General features: G+C 43.2%; 1 protein-coding gene across 1 annotated transcript; it reads left to right on the top strand.

Moving 5' to 3' along the window:
* Window positions 1–4666: 4666 nt before the first annotated feature.
* On the top strand, window positions 4667–18818 carry LOC121590783. The gene is made up of 6 exons (XM_041910773.1): window positions 4667–5196; window positions 7045–7649; window positions 7713–8328; window positions 16931–17562; window positions 17767–18203; window positions 18295–18818. Exons 1-6 carry the CDS (start codon window positions 5042–5044, stop codon window positions 18700–18702), a joined length of 2853 nt encoding a protein of 950 aa, XP_041766707.1. The 5' UTR covers window positions 4667–5041; the 3' UTR covers window positions 18703–18818.
* The last annotated feature ends 261 nt before the right edge of the window (window positions 18819–19079 follow it).

Here is a 19079-nt window from a genome sequence, read left to right on the forward strand (position 1 = left end):
GAACTACATATGAAGGCATAACAACATTTAATAATAAAAATAGTGAATTGCTTGCAATATTTGATTGATTATTTTGATAAAAGAAAGTTGATCATACAAGAGAAAGAATTGTTGTTAAATGTGCGATAAACATACGTTTCAAACAAACTAAAACTTTGTTGCAGAATTTTCCTCTAATTAACCTATTAGCTGTCACATTTAAATGTTTAACCAGCACACTCTCCATCAGTGGATCGAGGTCGATTAGTCAACCAGGCTCGTGGGATCATGCGTCATGGGGCGAACGTATTATTCATCACCCAGAATTCAACCGAAACGTGCAAGTTCCCTGCAAGCACTGCGCAACACCCGAAACACGCAAAGGAAAACTCATTCGGAAAGGGTTATCAGTTTTATGACACAAATTAAAATTCAATTAAGCCGCCCGGGATTTATCCGAAACGGCGACCCGCGGTGGCATCTGGCAGCGTAATAAATTTCCCCGTTATCGCAATACGATTCCACAGTCGCATGGTAAGGTTGAGTCAACATTCCTACTGCGGCGGCGGCGACTGCCAGCGATCGTGATCGGGTGTTTGGGTGTTTGTTTGCTGGAAAATGGCAGGGCGTTAAATGTGCGGTAGCGGCTTTATTGATCGCCATTAATCTTTCCCGCCGCAACACAATGACACAAAATCGGCATGGTAGCGGTTGTCGGTTGGATGGAGGCCAAATTTAGGAAGCTGCTCGGATCTGAGATAAAAATTGCCTCGGCCTATTGGTCTGGTTTGTAAATATCCTCGCGTATTTTAGCACGTGGCGTCCGGAAAAACTACGTTCGTTGGTAGGCGAAAAAAGATCGCGTCTTTTACGCGTCTATGCTGGAGGTATTTAAATATATTTATTCCAAAAACAGCACCACATCGGGCAGAGCAAGGAAATTTCAAGTGGCTCGGCTTTCTATCCGTCTTTCCGGGCCTGGCAAAGGCAGAGGAAAAGAAGTGACCGTCGAATCTGGTTTTAATCCACGCCGGATGTGCGATCGGGATGCCACCTTCCACCGTTCGTTCTCAGACACGATCGAACAGTCAAAACAGTTATTGATCGATCATCATCATTCGAGTCCAAGTGCGTATGGTTTGATGTTGATAAAACCATCATTCATAGATCGACTACCACACACACACATATATTGGTCGTTGTCCGTGCATCTTGTACGGACTGTTTTCCTTCGGCAGGACGTCCATGTTCAGCTGGTGGCGCCACTGCCGACATTAACCTGCACCGTACCGAACGCACCACAGAAAGACAGAAGCCGGCGGGCGGTTCTAGAGCCGAGCGAGCGCTTTTGTTTCCGAGCAATCCATTCCCAGCCTCAGGCTGATCCGAGCAGTCTTCATCCAAGAGCTCAAGTGGTTCTGTGACAGCAGTAGGCAGTAGCATAAATTATGTAACGCTAATGCACTCCCGGGGCTGCTGGAAGTTGCAATTTGTCAGCATTTGGCTTCGCCGTCCAGCTGAACCGCGCAATCCCGCACAGTGGCTGGGCTGGCGACCAGAAGCCGCCGTTTACAATCCTTGGGCATCTTGTTTTGGCTTTGATGTTTCGTCGTTGTTTTTGTGGCACATCCGTTGGGGGGTGGGGAGCGGGTGCGGGTGTGTGTGTGTGAGAGAGACCGGGTGCATGGTGCTGAGATGAGAAAATGTTTGGAATGTCACAAACTAAACGACAAATAAGGCAAAGACACGGCGAGATGATGACGGGTGCATTATGGAACGAGTTGCTTTAATGCTTTAATTCAAAAGGTTAAGGTTTAGAGGTGGCTACAGTTGATGATGAACATTGTAAAAGGTCGTTTTGGAACATATTTTTAAATTAACACAAAAGAATAAGAACCAACAGAAAGACTAAAGAAAAACAGTTAGTAGCTTGTCTAGATAAAATGATTTCTAGAAGAAGCAAATAAAAAATCAAAATAGTCTTAAACCAAAATGTTTTACAAATTTAGTGGAAAAAATACTCAAACTACTACGAATAAAGATAATCTACTATTGAGTATGTCCAAGCTTCATTTAAACATTATCTATTAAACTAGATTTTTGGTTGAAAATAAATTAGCTGTATGGTTTAGGTTTTAGTTTTCAATATTTTGTAAAATGTGTTTTTTTAAATCATTTTGTCTTCAGTCATCTGTTCTTAGAATGTCGAACGGTAACGACCGCATTTCTTTATGGTAAATATTAATGAATGAGCTTATTTGCTTACTTGTATCAACAAATGATAGATAGTTAATATATTTTATTTTTATTTTATTTGCTGGTTAAGCTTTGGTTTAGATCTTATTTTTCTTATGCTTGGTGTAACGTCCTACTCGGACATGAAGTACATGCTTGTGATGCTTGCTACGGAAGGATGGTCCATTTGAGGCTTGAAGCCACAACGGGCATGTTGTTAGATCGTACGAGTTGACGAATGTACCTCAGGAACGCCCCAGGGTTTAGTATCATACCTTATTTTATCTCTTTAAAAAAGGAAACAATATTTTTTTTAACAAAATGGAACGTTGAACACTCAACTTCATAAACTTTTTAAATTTTACCATTAAAACGGGCCATCTATTTTTCATGCATATAAAATATTATTTGAAACATTTGAAATTGAGAAATTTGTTTCCAATTGAAATCTTGACATTTAAACAATAAAGCTAGTTATAATATGATCCGAGTATTATTTCCTAGCTTCGTTAAGCTGTTGCTTTAGTGATGCAACAATAATATGAATTTAAAACTTTTCTTTTCGTTTCACTTCTCTGCTCCAGACCCGATTGTAAAATATGGGAAAATTTTATTAGCTTATCAAGTGCGGGTTTTTTTTTATGCCTGTGTTGAATCGATTTTTATGAGCACTATAAATTTTCCTGCTTAAAAGTAATAAATTATTCATTTGTTAACATTAAACACCATTCTTGCCTCAACCGAAAGCTGACGTCAGCTATATCGTAAAACCTTAAATAAGGTTGCTTTCTTTGAACATTTCTCGCATTCTTCAACATTTTCCGCTTTGGTGAGCACAAAATTTCCACCGATTTTCCACCGCACAACACTGCTGTTTATCCTCAACCTTTACCATCCGTACGCACTTCAGTCTCCCTTGTACGGGGGAAAAAGAGCATTTCAGAACGTTCGATTATTCCACCCAACAATGGAAACCTTTGAATACGGGGTAAAATCCCCGCACTGACATTGGCCCATATCACTGACAGCTTATTTCTCTGTTGACATGATCCTCCACCAAACAACCTTCTTGCTTTGTTGGCTGACGTAGTGTCGAATTACGGTTCGCTCTAGTATGTGCCTAAAGTCATCAAGTGAAATCGTGTCACCGAGTAGATGGACAGGCTCGGTGGAACTACTTTTCGATTTGATGCACACATGCACACACACTGACACACGAATGACAATGTTGTTGTTCTAGAAATGGACCAAATGTCCGCTTGTCCGCTGGTTTCGCGTACACGCATGTCATTGTCGTCAATCGTCTAGACAATCCCGAATGCACCGGCGGCGCTACAACCCGTCCCGAGGGTTGTAAACTTGTGTTACACAACCGAGCTGACCCGCAACCCCGCTCCTGTCCTATCCCACTCTGGTCCATCCTTGCCGATGGCGCACCAGCATCCCACCGCGGACTCGATTATGTAAAACAGACATACAACATGCAATTGCGCTCAGGGTGCCTCTTCGACCGACGGGACAGGTCTGGAAATCCTTGGAGGTCCTTTCGGTTCTGTCTCCGGTCCTCTCGGTGGTGCAAGGAGAAAAGCGACACCGACCAAAAACCAAAACACAAATCAAACAAATTGGACGTTCAACATTGCTTCCAGATGTCTTCCCAGCGGTGGACCGGAGACGTCTGCTCGAATGAATCGAAGGATTTCTGGCCTTGTTTTGCCTCATGGCTCCATGGTGTGTGTGAGTGTTTTTCATTACATTTATGGACAATGTGTACAGATTGAAAGTCATTGAAGGAAAGAGACATAGTTTCCCTTTGAACATCACAGCTCTTGGTGGTTGTGACCGCTTCTTTTGATATCTTGCAGAACACTTTCTATCGGATGATTTTTTCCCGGAAAAATCAGATGAACCTCGATCGCCATCTTTAATACAGTACAGGTTGGTTGGTATTGGTTAATGGCGGGAAATCTACTGTACGAGCGCATCCGACTGCGCAAGATCAAACCGAACCGAAGCGAACCCCGTACGTGGAAAATCTCTCCCCGTGTACCAATCAGTGTCCGATGCGGTTTTCCCTCCACAGTACGATTCACAAACGTGAGAGTGTGTGTTTGTGGGAAACAACACATACACCACCGTGCATGCGTGTTCGATGCCGGATAGTTGTGGCCATCGAACCGGAGGAAAATTGGCCCACAACTCGCAGTGATACAAAACAGCGATAAAACTTTCCCCAGCACAGCACGGTTGAATGGAAAAGAAGAAGTACATCGATCGAATAAGGATAGCACCAGTTAAAGAAACACAGCGCTTTGGTTTTCCGGCCAGCAACGTCTTCTCAAGTACGCTGTGTTTCCGTCTCGTTTCAGCACGGCATTGCGTTACATTGCCGCAGTTGCTCGCCGGGGTCTGGAAATTCGATGGCACCAGATATCGGAATGTGCGGGTCGCCGTACGCCCAAGAACAGTCGGTCACATGTGGTTTGGGCGAAAGGACGTTCGTGTGCAGTTCGTTGCAGCAGTTCTGGGCAGAAGTTGTTTGAGCTCGAGAATGCAGCACACGTTGGCAAAGGACAATATGGAGTTGCTGTTGGATTAAAGTGTAGAAAACAGTAGTTGAATTTTATACGATTAATGTTTATCTGGTTGTTGATGTGAAGGTGAATTTAGATTGTTATATTGTTGTGCCTAAGACAGTGATATTGCAACTCTTTCAAGTGTTTGTGATGGTTTAATATTGAAATTATTGAAAAGCTCAAGAAAATAATTGCGAAACTATTGCTAAAGTGGAAAGTATAGTTAAGTGCGGTGCTGAGCGAAAGAAAGAATGCTCCAGCAAGGATACTACGATCTAACACACACGGAAGCATTAAGTGGCAGCGAAGCGAACAATAATACACCGTTCTCGGTGAAGGACATACTCAATATGGTTGAATCAGGTGCCGGAGTGGTGGACGGGTATCTCAACTGTCAGATGGAAAGGTAGGTTGTAAGAGTCGTTTTTTATGCACACGAAATCAATTTTTAGAGAAAATAATCTTTCATACAAATGGTTGAAAACACTTACGTATCGGCCTTGAATTCGTCAAAGTAACAACTCACCTTTATTTAAAATCTCAATATCATTTTTCATAAACGGTTCTATTCTTTGTTGTTCCTTTTTAAAGTTCGCATGATATTCCTTCCTTTTACTCGCTTATTTGATTGACAAATTAAAGGAATAATCATTCTATTTTATACCTCCATTAGGCTACATTTAAAGTTTGACTTACTTTTTTTTGTCTTTTTGTCGTTAATTTTCGCCTGATTATTGTTGAATGGCTTATAGACAAAGTTTGATAGTTGTTTCAATAAAAATGTATTTTAAGGAAAATTTATATGTTCATCTAACATTGTTCTGTTTAATAATGTTCAACAGAAGACTTCTTCGGAGTTTGTAAAGTGTTAAATTTTTTTCGTTGAAATGACTTATTCAGGCGGATGAAAGCTTAGATTGCAATTTATTTATGAACAAATATTCATTTAAATTGAACCAAAATAACGATGAATTTGTTGAAATTTACTTACCATAAAGGACATTTGCAATTGGTGTGCTAATTGCATCCTGTTACTGATTCATTTTAATTCTTGTTAAACTCCCAGGATTGGCCATCATAGTGCTACACAGTTAGACTAGATTTGATATATTTTCCATTTAAAAGTCGTTTGTGAGGGATTGATGCCAGCTTTGTTATTCTAAAAATATTCAAAAGTTCTTCAAAGTTTCTATCGTAGTCAAAGTCAAGGACAGTAAATTTATCCATCTTTAAACTATCCTATCTTTATAGTTGGTGACATAAGAACCTGCATTATATTTAAAAACAGGAATAAGCTTATACAGATTATTTTTCTTGTAAGTACTTCAACCTACGTGGTCTCACCGGCCTTAAACAAGATGGTTGAAGTTATTTGCAATGAAAGGACAAACCCAACATACCCAAGTGATTGTAACTTTAAGAAGTAAATGTATAGAAATGTATACAATCTGCTCCCGAGTTACGCGGTTTCTGCGTTCCCGACGAATCCGCGTTACTCGAATATCCGCGTAAGTCGAATTTCACGTTTTTTGACTGAAATACTATTGATTACTCGGAGTTTTTGGTCTAATTTAGTACTTTCATACACTTTATCATTTATTTGATATGATTCGTGCAGAAGATTCTAATATTTCTGGCTTTTAAGCAGTTTCAATATGTTAGCAAAAAAGCAGTTTATACCGAACTTGAAGCAAATTGTACTGATTTGGCATTAAATCTGTCAAATTTAGAAAACCACGTATCTCCGAATCCGCGTAAGTCGAGAACCGTGTAACTCAGGAACAGACTGTAATGTATATAAATATAAAGAATTTTAGTCAATACAAAAAGGCTTATTTGGGTAACTGGTAATTTTTTCATGGATCTATAACAAATTAAAATGAATGACAAAGCAAATATTCATTGTAAGCTACTGAGGAACAGTCCAGATGAGAATCGTTCCAGTTCCTTAAAATCTGATCTATTGATCCCATAGACCAGACGTGTCCAGACTCATTAGTTCGGTGGGCTACTTTTCATCCTGAAAATCCATTCCATTCGAAAATGCTGCAATATGTACGTCGACTATCGATGCTATAGATATTACATTTCAAATATAGACTTTATTAATCCTAACTTCGTAGCGTCGCGGGTTGATTCCATATTTTAAAATTAAATATAAATAATTAATAAATAATTAAATATAAACCTTAAAAATCATTAGCAATAACTTTTGACATGGTCTAACTGCTCTTCACCGTTCGTCCAATTTCAGCCCTTCGAATCACTTCTCCTATTCGGCCTACTCCGGCTACGACACGTCCTACCATCCACCGGATCCGTACGGCATGATCCCACACGGTTACCTCTCACAAACCCACCACCATCATCACGACCTCAACTATGGATCCGCATCGTACGACTTTGGCTCTTCATCGATACCATCGTCCATCCTACCATCCCATCTACCTCCTCCACACTACTCACACGGCCAGTCATACGGCTCCTACGGTACGCACAGTACGCCGGTAATCGGTGCGACCAATGCGACCTCCAGCCCAGCACTCAGCTCCGTAGCAAGCTCGGTTGGCTCAGAGCTGGAGCTAGGTGGGTACGGTACCGTAGACAAATCCTCCCTCATGAACGGTCACGAGCATCCGTGCTCGACCTTCCTGCTGCAAGACGTACGGCCCACCCTGCTGGACACGAGCACACCCTTAGACAGTGCGTCCGGCACGCAGAGTCCAGCCGACGGGATCAAAATAAAGGACGAATCCTTTTCGAGCGTCTCCACGTGCGTCACGTCGGAGCACGTGCAGGAGTTGGACAGTTTGTGTCAGCTAAACAACAACAACACCACCAAGGAGGATATGCTGCAAAGTATGTTTCGGTCTTCGCAAACCCTTTTCCGCACGTTATTCACACCCATCCTTTCCATTCCAGAAGAATGCAGCACCCAGCTGGTCACCTCGTCGCGCAGTGAGCTGCGCAAGAATGGTAAGCTGCGCGCCAAGCGAAAGCCGCGCATACTCTTCTCCCAGGGCCAGGTGCTCGAGCTGGAGAGACGCTTTCGGCAGCAGCGCTACCTGTCCGCGCCGGAGCGTGAAACGCTTGCCAGCATCTTGAAGCTAACCCCTACGCAGGTGAAGATTTGGTTTCAAAACCGGCGCTACAAATCGAAACGCGTACAGATCGAGAGTGCTTCCGTCGCCAAGTGTGACGCAACGTCCTCCACGGGCGTCGCCGGTCCCCGGTGTCCCTCGGACTCTTCCGGTTCTAGCAGCAAGGATTACGACGAACTGTCACCGTCCCTGGGCATGCCGACGGTAGGAACGCAGGGCACCGGAAGCTATGGGGCAGGATATCACGCGTCATCTGCTTCTGGGACAGCCGGGGCGATGGGTTCGGTTATGAGCACGGGGGCCGGTTCGTCGTCTACGGTTCCACCGCCACCTCCATATCCCACGTACGGCCTTCAGTACAGCGAACAGTACTCGTCCCCACCGCCCCCTCCTCCACCCCCTAACCCGTACTACGATCAGAAAGTTTCCTATTGGTAGGGAAGCGATTGATGGATGAATCGTTGTAAATATCTTAAATTCTTTACCACAAACCTCGTACCAAGGACACCTTGCTTAGGACAATAAAAAGATGAAATAAATTAATGTAAATGCCAGTGGTGTAATAAATGTAGTCCATCATTCAAAAGAGCAATAAAAACACACACACACACACTTTCAGCGCCGCCGTTTGACGCCGATACGAAGTTAGCAGCCATCGATCATCATATCGCGCTAGCACGTACGCAAATGCACATCTGGTTTGGACGTTCCGATCCACCCAAAACGGGGCCAGCGCCTACTGCTGACCCGAATCTTTTGCCCGACGTGCTTTAAGTCGTAATTGTAATTTGATAGTGGCTCCCAAAACAAAAAATAAAAACGTCAAGAAATCCAGTAAGCGAGCAGACGGCTGACACATCAGTTCGGTGTCGCGAGCTGCTAAAATGGCCATCCATCCGCTATACCACCAACGATTGACAGCGAATGAAACCCGATTCGATGCTGCCGTGTACGCGTGTGTGTGTGTGTGTGCGTCAAGCAAATAAAGACGAAATCGTTTATTGCTTGCTTCCAGCATTATGATCGATGAAGGCAGTTCATTCATTCCTTTGCTCAGGGTCTGCCTGTTTGACTGACGGAATCGCGGAACACTGATCCTTCCGTTTTTCTCCCCCGGCTCCAACTCCCAGCGGCCCAGTTTCGGTAACACACACACACTCGCACACACTATCCAAAGGGAAAATTCTCGCATCTTGCCCCCCTGCGCGAGGTCGACCGGGGGCATCTGCTTTACGTTCTGTCAAGGAAACGATTAGCCCCCGGATAACCCTCACGATCTGGGCGCGCTCGCTCGCCCGATCGTAAGTCATGGGTGTAAGTGGCCAAGTGTTGGTGTGTGTTGGTGCGTGGCTTTGAGCTCAAGGGATGAAATAGAACCGATGGCCAAATGCCATAAATCGTAGTTTTGCTCTGTGCGCCACCGTACGCCGGTGCGTGCTCTAATAGTGCGTGCAACGAACACTTTCAGCTTTTGTAGTGCCGTCCCTCTGTGGTGCATCCCTTCTTTCGCTCTGTCTCTTTCTCTCTTTCTCTCTCGGTATGGCTTCGCCCACCAATCGGGATCTCTAGTGGCACCCATTAATTTCCCATCAAAGATAGAATGACACGCTTGATGCTGGCTCGCGAGGAAAATGAGGGACGATGGGAAAATCTATTCTTGACGGAGGGCGGCTTCAGGTTTTGCTCGTTTCACATTCGGCGCTGCTACGTCGGGAGAGTCAAGACGTCTGTTTTGGAAGCTTTTCTTTGTTATCGAACGAGAGGGAAAGTGGTTGGGAATTGTTGTTCTCGGCGAGATTGGATATTGTTTACGATGCGCTTAGTTTGGTGGCGGGGGGCGCATGAGATGCAAAACAGAAGCAATGTTTTGGAAAGCTGTAGAAATGTAGTGTGATGGATAACTTTATAAAAATAAACTTGAAAGGGATTGGCGATAAACACTGAAATTATTATCTTATCTGCTTATGTTAAACAAACGAAGGGCAATTGCATTGCTCAACTGGCGTAAAATACATGCAGTCTGTTGATGTCTTCTACTTCTTCTTCTTGTTTGGCATAACTAACGTAGTTGGTCCAAGTCTTCCTTAGCTGCGAATGGGCTTTATTATCATTGTCTTTATTTTTCTCCCATGGTAGGATATGGTGGGCGCCGTCCATACGAAACTCGAATTTATTAGTACAATTCTGTTTATCAATAAAATGAATGATTAAAATGCATACACCGCCACTGAACAATAAGAAATCTTGTTACTCGTTTTTGCATCCAAACAACAACAGATAATGGTTTCTACAAAAATTTGATAGTTTTTTTAATGCCGTTCTGTTTCAGAAACATTAAGTTATGGCATTACAACTACACCAAGAATTAATTGAACGTTTGAAGGAGATATTTTATGAAGTTATACATGTTAAGTTAGAATGAATATGTAACTAACGGTTAATCTGAATTCAAACCACCAAACGTACTCTGCGCACGTGCTCCGAAGCATGCGATAGTGCTGTCACCTACTGGCGAATAAGACTTGTGAACGCCTGATGGGTATGCAATCCGCGATACGCCTTTTTATTGGCGCTTTATTTTTTACCTCAAGACGGTTACCTCAAGAATACTGGCGTTGATATTTTGCAAATATAGTGATTTCAGTTTTATTTTTTCGATATCTACGAATAAGATCGATTGAACTTCCACACACAACAATGAACACTTTTGTACAGATAATAAATAGGTCTAACGCTACATCGAGAAACGAGCAGCTTTTCCTCATCGGCGTTGGCCCAAACCGTAGGGTAGAGCGAGAAACCAGGATTCTTTACTTGGTGCGGATGACCGGTGCAAGAGCATCTAAGCCCCGCTTCCAATTCATTGGTTTTAGTGAGAGTATAGGTGTATCTGTAAATAAATCGATGGACCTCATAAGCCCACTCGATATATACGCGTTTAAAAGATTTACATGGCCAAAGGCCTGCAGCGCCTTAGGACAAAGGGTTCTAGCAGGAAAAATCAGTTCTAGCAGGAAAACGCAAAGATGAAAAATGACTTATTCTTTTTGTGTCGGGCGTAACATGCGAAAATGTCGACCTACACAGGCCTTCAAGACTTACTCAATACTACGCAGCCAGATAGTCAAGTGACGGGCATGTTATTAAGCCGAGCGAGTTGACGACTGTGCTACGGGACTGCGGCTTTTCGAATGATTTTTGTCAGAATTACTTAGATTCAATTTAGAAAGAGACGAATGTTGCATCTTTATGAGCCAACCAACAAGTGGCAGATTTCCAGCAATTCCAACGGGTGTAGCTATTCCATCTTATAACATCCCCCTAACCCCTCCAGCGCTCTGGACTTACAGGGGCCTCAACGCTCTTCTCCTCGCTTAGAGCCCGATGCCCTAAATCCGCCACTTTTCCTATTCTAATAGCATAATTATTATGTCGTTTTAAGTTAAAAAATAAATAAAGCAAAAAATTATGAAGCGACTATTACGTAAAATATTTGACAACAAATATAAACTATTCATTCAAATACAGATAATATTCATACTTTTTACCATTTTTCAATGTTTTTTGCCATCCCACTTGACTTTTTTGCAAAACTGTTTAAGATTTGAATATAATACTAAATACTTTTTTTATCGAAGTAATACAGATATTATAGAGATAGATATATTGCAGCTGGTTGTTTGTATGTTATTTTAACGTTTTTTTCATAAAGTATACTACTTTGTCATTTAAATATTATTTAACACACTTGAATTTAATTGAACGATGGTTTAATTTTATTATATTGAGATTTCTTAATTTTTATTTTAGCTTAACTTTGTCATTATTAATTTTCAATAGATATTTACAAACAAAAGAAAATGTTTCCTGTTCGAATAATCTTGACTCATAGTTTTACTGATCGTTGCATTAACGTTAAGATAGGAACTAGCTTATCTGCCACACTCCATAATTTATCTGGTGTTCCTCAAGGATGTATAATAGGACCTTTATTATATATTATATTTATTAACGATGTCGTGTTTGCTATTTCTCATGTTAAACTGTTATTATATGCTGACGATCTAAAAATATTCCTACCTGTTAAATATTCTGACGTTCTCACCTGAATATTCTAAAATGTTACTTAATGTTAGCAAATGTAGTTGTATAACATTCTCAAAGAAAATAATCCTATTATTTATAACTACAAAATAATAACTGTTCTTTAGCCCGTCCCATCCTGGAATTTGCCAGTGTAGTTTGGTGTCCCGATCAGATTACATAAATAGAAAAAATTAAAAAATCAGAAAAAAAATCACACGTGTTATGTTTCATCGTCTTCCCTGGTCAAACCAAATTCCACGTCCTTCTTATAATGTTCGGTGTTTATTATTTGGCCTAGATACTTTACAGCATAGGAGAACTACTGCTCAGATAACTTTTATGCATATATTATTCATTGGAGATGCACCTGACTATTTAAATTTTATTTGTTTTTCTTCTCCCTCTAGAGGTCTTAGAAGTATAGAGCTATTAAGAAGCCCCTTTAGATCGACTGGTTTTGATACCAATGATCCACTGCTCGAAATGACTTATGTTTATCATAGGTTAGGGTTATCATCAGATTTAAATCAATCCGTTACTCAGCTGCGTCAGCATATTCAAGTTCGTTCTAGGGCCTTACTTTAAACATGTACATTATAAGCATTATCGATTATATTATCGATTACTCTGGTTAAGTGCGCTGTATACGGGAATGTAGAGATATTTATCACAAAAGTTATTACAATAAATCAGTATGGTCATTTTATGATTATCATCAACGTAAATGAAAGCAATACCTTTCATTTGAAGAAATAGTTCCGGAGCAAAATTTGCTTCAATAAAGTATTTGTTAAAATACATGAAGGAAATTGAAAACTAAATTTTTTTGTACATCACCTTCTCAGCTCAATCTAGATTAAAATTATTTATATCTTGAGAGGCTTCAACTTCAAATTTTAATCTTTTTTTCGACTTCACCAATTTCTTTTTTGTCTACTCTTTTTAACGTAACATATACCCTTACTCGCATTCAAAAAAAGTATTCAGTTGGTCACCTTCACCCGTACAGCGTTTGTAAATGAGATTCTCGATGAGCATATTGTCATTCAAATCACGCCCAAAACATCAAACCACCCCCGAGCGACCGTAAGAAGACCAGAACAAAAGTGCACTCACCACGTCGTTGGTAGCGACCGAGCACCAGCCGACTATTCAAATCAAATGGACACTTTCCCGGCGTGCCAATTCCAGTGTAGAGCTCACAAATTTTCCACTTACCGTGCCACCGCAACCAGCAAAGGGAAAAAAGGACACTTTGCCTCAAGCGGATTTGCAGCTTGCAGGCGTCGTGTGTGTCGTCACCCCGTGCGCATCAGTCGGCTCGGGGAAACGTCGACAATCACCTCATCATGGTAGCATATTGTCCACGGTCACTCAACTAGAACAACACTTTATCGGGACATACAAGTTCCCGCGAAAATAAAACGTTTCCAGCGAGAACGATGGGTGGGAACCGTTTTCGGTGCGGCTGAGGGTGAGCTGTTGCTCAACTCTGCCCATTGTTTCTCGATACACACATACTACACTCTTGGTGAGTTAATCTCCTTGTCGTTGCGCTTTCCCATTCTCGGCTGCAAGCGTTTGGATAATAGACACTAATTGAAATTACTGCCCGGAAGGTGTTACTTTTGTAAATTTGTTTTGCCTGCGGCTTTTGCGGGTGCTGGCTGAATCCGTCCTGCACATCCTGTTACTAGCGAACAAGGTGAGGATGGAAATTATTCAGCGCTGCACGTGCACAGTACAAATGGGCCCCGCTGCTGGTGGATAAATGGCCTGGAATGTATTGGCAAGCGTCGGATAAAATGTAAGTTAATTAGAGCCTTACAGTTCCGGTTCCGGAAATCCGTACGCTTCCGTTCGCACGTCAAAACAATGGGCAAACGGTGCGTGGTCGTTCGATTGTTCCGACAGCGCGATTGATATCGCCGATAGGACCAAAAGAGCACGGACTTGGAGGGCACTGTAGGGTAATCATCATCAAATGACAGTGTAAACATCGCAAAGTTGATCATCAACTACAGCTACAGAGGAGGGCTTCCAAGTTCGAAGCCGATTTTGAAGTGTGTACAAAAGGATAGTGGAAGATGTAGGGTCGACATCTAGTCAAACAGCAACGAGCGGAGCTAAACAGTTCCAAAATTGTGTTTCGGCGGTGGAAAAATCTGGAGCAGTGATTTACTTTACTTTGCGCTATGAAATACGATACAAACACTTCCCAGGCCCCTAGCTTGGCGTTTTACTGCTCTCTCCCTTTCTTCCATTCGCCTGTTTCACTTCCAATGTGGAATAATGCCTGGAAGCTAGGGGAATGGAGAAGCAAGCTTACACAAGGATTATCGAATATCACTCGACGCGTTCGCTGTGGTCAATATTCAATTAAGCGAAGTGATCACTCATCGAACACTTTCCACGCTTGATGATGTATTACGCATCAGTCCTTGGAGTGTGAAGGGTGGGTTGGTGGGTGGGTTACTGCTGGGACTGTGATTTATCTGTGAAGTGCATACTGTGGATGTAGTTCATTGCGCAAAAAAAGGTTACCTCTTAAGTATGGCAAGAATGGTGTTGGTACTTACTTACCCACGTACATACTGCTTAACACAAATAAAGTGAATCCTGAAAAGAGAGACAATAAAACATTCAAATTTTTCCCTTCTCCAGTATTTCATGCAATTTCAATATTCATTGAAAATGTGCATTATAAAATTGAGACAAGATATCAAATCGATAAAGTAATGCTTCTTCCTTGTAAACCATTATAGCATTTCCACCTACAATATTTAAGAAAAAAAAGCTAAGCATTTTATCTTTTACCATTTCCATTGAATACTGATGTAAAAATAACTGCAATCTGTTGTGAAGGTAGCCTCATAAACGTTTGATTAAACTAGATCAAAGTCTGCAAGCGAGTTATAAGCACTTATCATTATTTATCATTATTATTAATTAATCATTATTAGGGAATATTTGAATCCAAAATTAGTCGATCTGAATTGTATGTTGAATAATGTCCTGGATCTTAACATCCTACGGAGAGCCTGAAGCTACAATTTAATAAGAATTGATGGGGCGTCTAACAAACGATGAGATGAGTTTATTGAAATTTATTTGACCAAGTCATGCATCTATGAAATAATGTTCATCTTCCACTTTATCGAGCTAGCTGTTACAGGAGTATGTATTTGTTATTTGTTATAACAAATAACAAATAACAATTACTAAAAAAATAACAAATAACAAATAACAGTATTATTTCCCAATAAAGTTTTCTGTGTCATAAGAGCATTTGAAAAGTGTATTGTTGTGACTAGAAAAACAAAGGCTCTAATTTTAATTTATTTTCAAGACTCCTGTTATTGTTCTGTAACCTTATAATCACAGTAATGCCTGTCAATACTGGTTTTTAAATTTAATAAGTACAAAGAAGACTGATAGTCAGTCCTTGCTATGGAGGACGGTCCATACGAGACATGAAAGCGGTTCGACGAGCCAAGCAACTTGTTCTGAAATCATGGGACCACCAGTACATGGTGATGCAAAAAAAAAACAAATTTCTTATCAATATAAGGTGCAACTAATACCAAATGTTCTAGACTGACACTCGTTTCTAAATCAAGTAATAGTTGATCTTGACACTTTGACGTTAGACTCTACTTAAAAACGATGTATACTTTTAACATCTTCACGAAGTAGAGACACTTCACAAAACTTCTATTCATGCCAGCCGCTGGCTTGTGGTCAACATAACAAAAAATTTGTTGTTCTACAAAAACGTTCTATCCGCTCTCCATTGTACAATATTGTTCCATGGGTTGTTGTAGTTTAACAAACTCATGATATTTCAGTTGAAAACATTTTAACTTTTTCTTGCCATCCATGGATACCATTGGCGCATGTCCTCGATGTTTTCCCCATGCTCAAATAAAAGTAGCTCATTCCCGAAAGTAATTCCATTAACAGTTTGTCGCTAATGTGTATCCCCCCTTTCTTTCCACCCACGAAGACGGCGGACGCTCGTTAGAACCCACAAAATTGCCATGATTCAGCACGGTCGAGCCATTCGCTTCGCCACATTGCCTAGCCGAACACCTTCATTTGCGCCTAGCCAGAATGCACACAATGCTTCCTTCGGTGGTGGTTTCGGTTCATAAACGCGAGCAAAAAGCAAAAACATACTCACCTTGAAGCATCGATCGCTTGTCCTTGCTATGTTTACCCATCCGCCACCGCACTACGGACCAGACCTTCCCATCTACCAAGGAGCGCAGAATCGTCCACCAACACACGCGTTCAAGCTCGCCATTACTCCCGCCACCTTGCGCACAGCGCGAAGGAAGAGAAACCAGCACTACAGGCAACCCGATAAGCAACCCTCTTCCAGTGATGCCCGCAACGACCACGTTGCCCCGCTCGACCACGCTGCCCGCCCTGCCATGCGCGCTCTCACGCTAAACAAACAACCCTGAAAATATATCGCTCGAGCCGGCCCGAAGCTTCAACCAATCACGGCTCGCCTCTTATCCAATCGAAGTGCGCCAGAGAGTGGTGTACAGAGTCGGAGCACTGCGTGGCGGCTGGCTGGTGCGCGGGCGTGCGGAACTCGTGCTGCTCGTGGAAATGGGAAAAACGCTTTCCCGAGCACACGGTGGCTTGCGGGAAAAGTGTGCGCTTCATTCGTGCTGCTCGGCTCGTTAAGTGCGGTTGTGCTCTGGCCGGCTTGCGGGTTTGTCTCTGCGTCAAGTAAAGCAATTTTGTGGTGTGACGGATTGGACTGTGAGAGTGTGAGTTTCAGTGTGGATTAGTGGAAATTCGTTGTTGCGTCTGAGCGCTATCAGAACCAATTTAGTTTGAATGTGTTTTGTGTTAGAAAAGGCTTAAAATCGTAGTTGAAAACCCCCGCTGTGTTTCTTGAGTGATTGTGCCGTGCCTGATCGTGTGACATTGTTCGAGCAGTAGCAGTAGCAGCAACAGTGCCATGAGCTTGACTGCTTCCACCGCCAAGTCGATCGTCTCGACGCCCTTTTCGATAAACGACATCCTCACGAGAAGCCGCCGGGTCGAGCGTCACAGTTCGGGCGAATCGTCCGGCAACGAGGAGGACATGCAAACGTTCTACCATCCCCGGCATCATCACAACCACTATCACGCACAGCACACGCGACACACGCAGCATGTGCGGCGAGGAACGCTGGAACCTTCCGGGAGTCCACGATCGACCGTCGAAGAAGGACTGTACGGGAAATTGAGCATGAGCTACTACAACAACAATAACAACAATGCTACCACCCCATCCGGTTTCCCTGTGAACGGATTGCCGCCTGCCTTACGCCGTGGGTCGCTCGATTGTTTCATGGTGTCCGCCGAGCCGGTGCGTGAACATGGAGAAGACGTGGCAGCCCGTCCGGACACCGGTGACGGCGGCAGTGATGGTGGGAATCCGTCGGAACGGATTGCCAGCATGCTGCTGGAAGGGGCACGACCGACCGCATCAGTCACGGCCACTTGTTACCGGCTGAGCAAGGCGGCCCATCAGCGCAGTGAAAGCCCCATCGATATGCGACGGTTGGCGGAAAACGATTCGGGTACGAATGAACCAAGAGTTGCCAACGGTTACGGCAGTAAACAATTAGCTAAATGTGTATGATCTTTCCCCCGTTTTGGGAACAATTGATGAGCGCCTTTAACAAATGCCTTTCGAAACACGTGCCATCTACTGTGCTGTGTGCTTGTTTGTCTGTGAATGCCTTACAAATAAACGTCCCAATCCCATTTTCTCCCCTGTGCAGATTGTGACTCATCGCCCTCGCCTTACACCGGTTCGTTGGGGCTACACGGTGGCCAAGCGACAACGCTGCACACGAGCGAGGAGATGCCGTCCGCAAGGAAAAAGCGCTCCCGAGCGGCCTTCAGCCATGCTCAGGTGTTTGAGCTGGAGCGTCGCTTCGCCCAGCAGCGCTACCTGTCCGGGCCGGAGCGTTCCGAGCTGGCGAAAAACTTGCGGCTCACGGAAACGCAGGTCAAGATCTGGTTCCAGAACCGTCGCTACAAAACGAAGAGGAAACAGATCCAACAGCACGAGGCCGCCCTGCTGAGTGCGACCAAGCGGGTGCCGGTGCAGGTGCTGGTGCGGGAGGACGGATCGTACGGACCGATGCTGGCCGCCGGTCAACCACACTACGCCACCGGGCTGGATCCGGCCCTGCTGAACGTCTATCGGCATCAGGTAAGGATCAAGCCCGGAAGGACCTTAGGCTTAGGTTTTCGATTTTGCAATATTTTCTACTTTCCATTTTTCCTTGAATTCCCCATCGCAGATACAGATGGCGTACGGTATGCCGGGAATTCCTTCGATGCCCTTCTCCTACTTCTACCCCTCGAAGATGGCCACCGTGCCAAATGGGCCGATAGCTCCTTCCGTCGTCCTGTCCGCACCGTCCTCATCATCGTCCACCTCGTCCAACTCCTGCAAGCCGCCCAGCTCTCACCACGGTCCCCTTCAGGCCGCATCTTCAGGGCCGCTGAACTTCTCCACCCGGTGCGATAGTGATGCGGAAAATGTAAATTCAACCGGACGGCGGTCACCCTCGGAACTGTCCGGACCAGGGTCGGATGACGTGCGATCGCGCAGCCGGATGGATGTGGATGTAAGCGGCCACTGCAGTGTGCTGTCGTCGGCGGGCGAAGGCGACGAGGACGAGTGTGAAAATGTGGAGATCGATTAATGTGGATGGGTGAGGCGGTTGTGGCTGGGTTAATGTGTACATAACGTTGAATAATGTGAGTAGTGCACAACAACACTTTTAATGTAGGTTAATAATGCTCCCTGTTGTAAAATTTAATGGAAAATAAATGAATTTTTTAATAAATGACAAGCAACTCATTTGGGATAATTTTTTGAAGACAGTTAAATATAAAGGATTTTTTTGGTTTACTTGAGAAACTTCGTAATCGTCTTAAGATGTCATAATGTGGTATGAAGTTTGAACAAAAGTTAATTTGGCGTATTGAATCGTTCTTACTCGACGGGAACCGCTAGAAATTATATTTTTGTCCTATTTTATACGGTATCTTTGTTCGAGAATATCGTATTTTAGCACTG

Source organism: Anopheles merus, chromosome 2R, assembly GCF_017562075.2.
Source record: "Anopheles merus strain MAF chromosome 2R, AmerM5.1, whole genome shotgun sequence".
NCBI lineage: Eukaryota > Metazoa > Arthropoda > Insecta > Diptera > Culicidae > Anopheles > Anopheles merus.

Coding starts and splice junctions, on each gene's coding strand:
- LOC121590783 (XM_041910773.1), top strand. CDS start 5,042: ATGCTCCAGCAAGGATACTACGATCTAACACACACGGAAGCATTAAGT. Junction 17,563..17,766: donor GTTGGCGGAAAACGATTCGG/GTACGAATGAAC, acceptor TCCCCTGTGCAG/ATTGTGACTCATCGCCCTCG. Junction 18,204..18,294: donor TGAACGTCTATCGGCATCAG/GTAAGGATCAAG, acceptor TCCCCATCGCAG/ATACAGATGGCGTACGGTAT.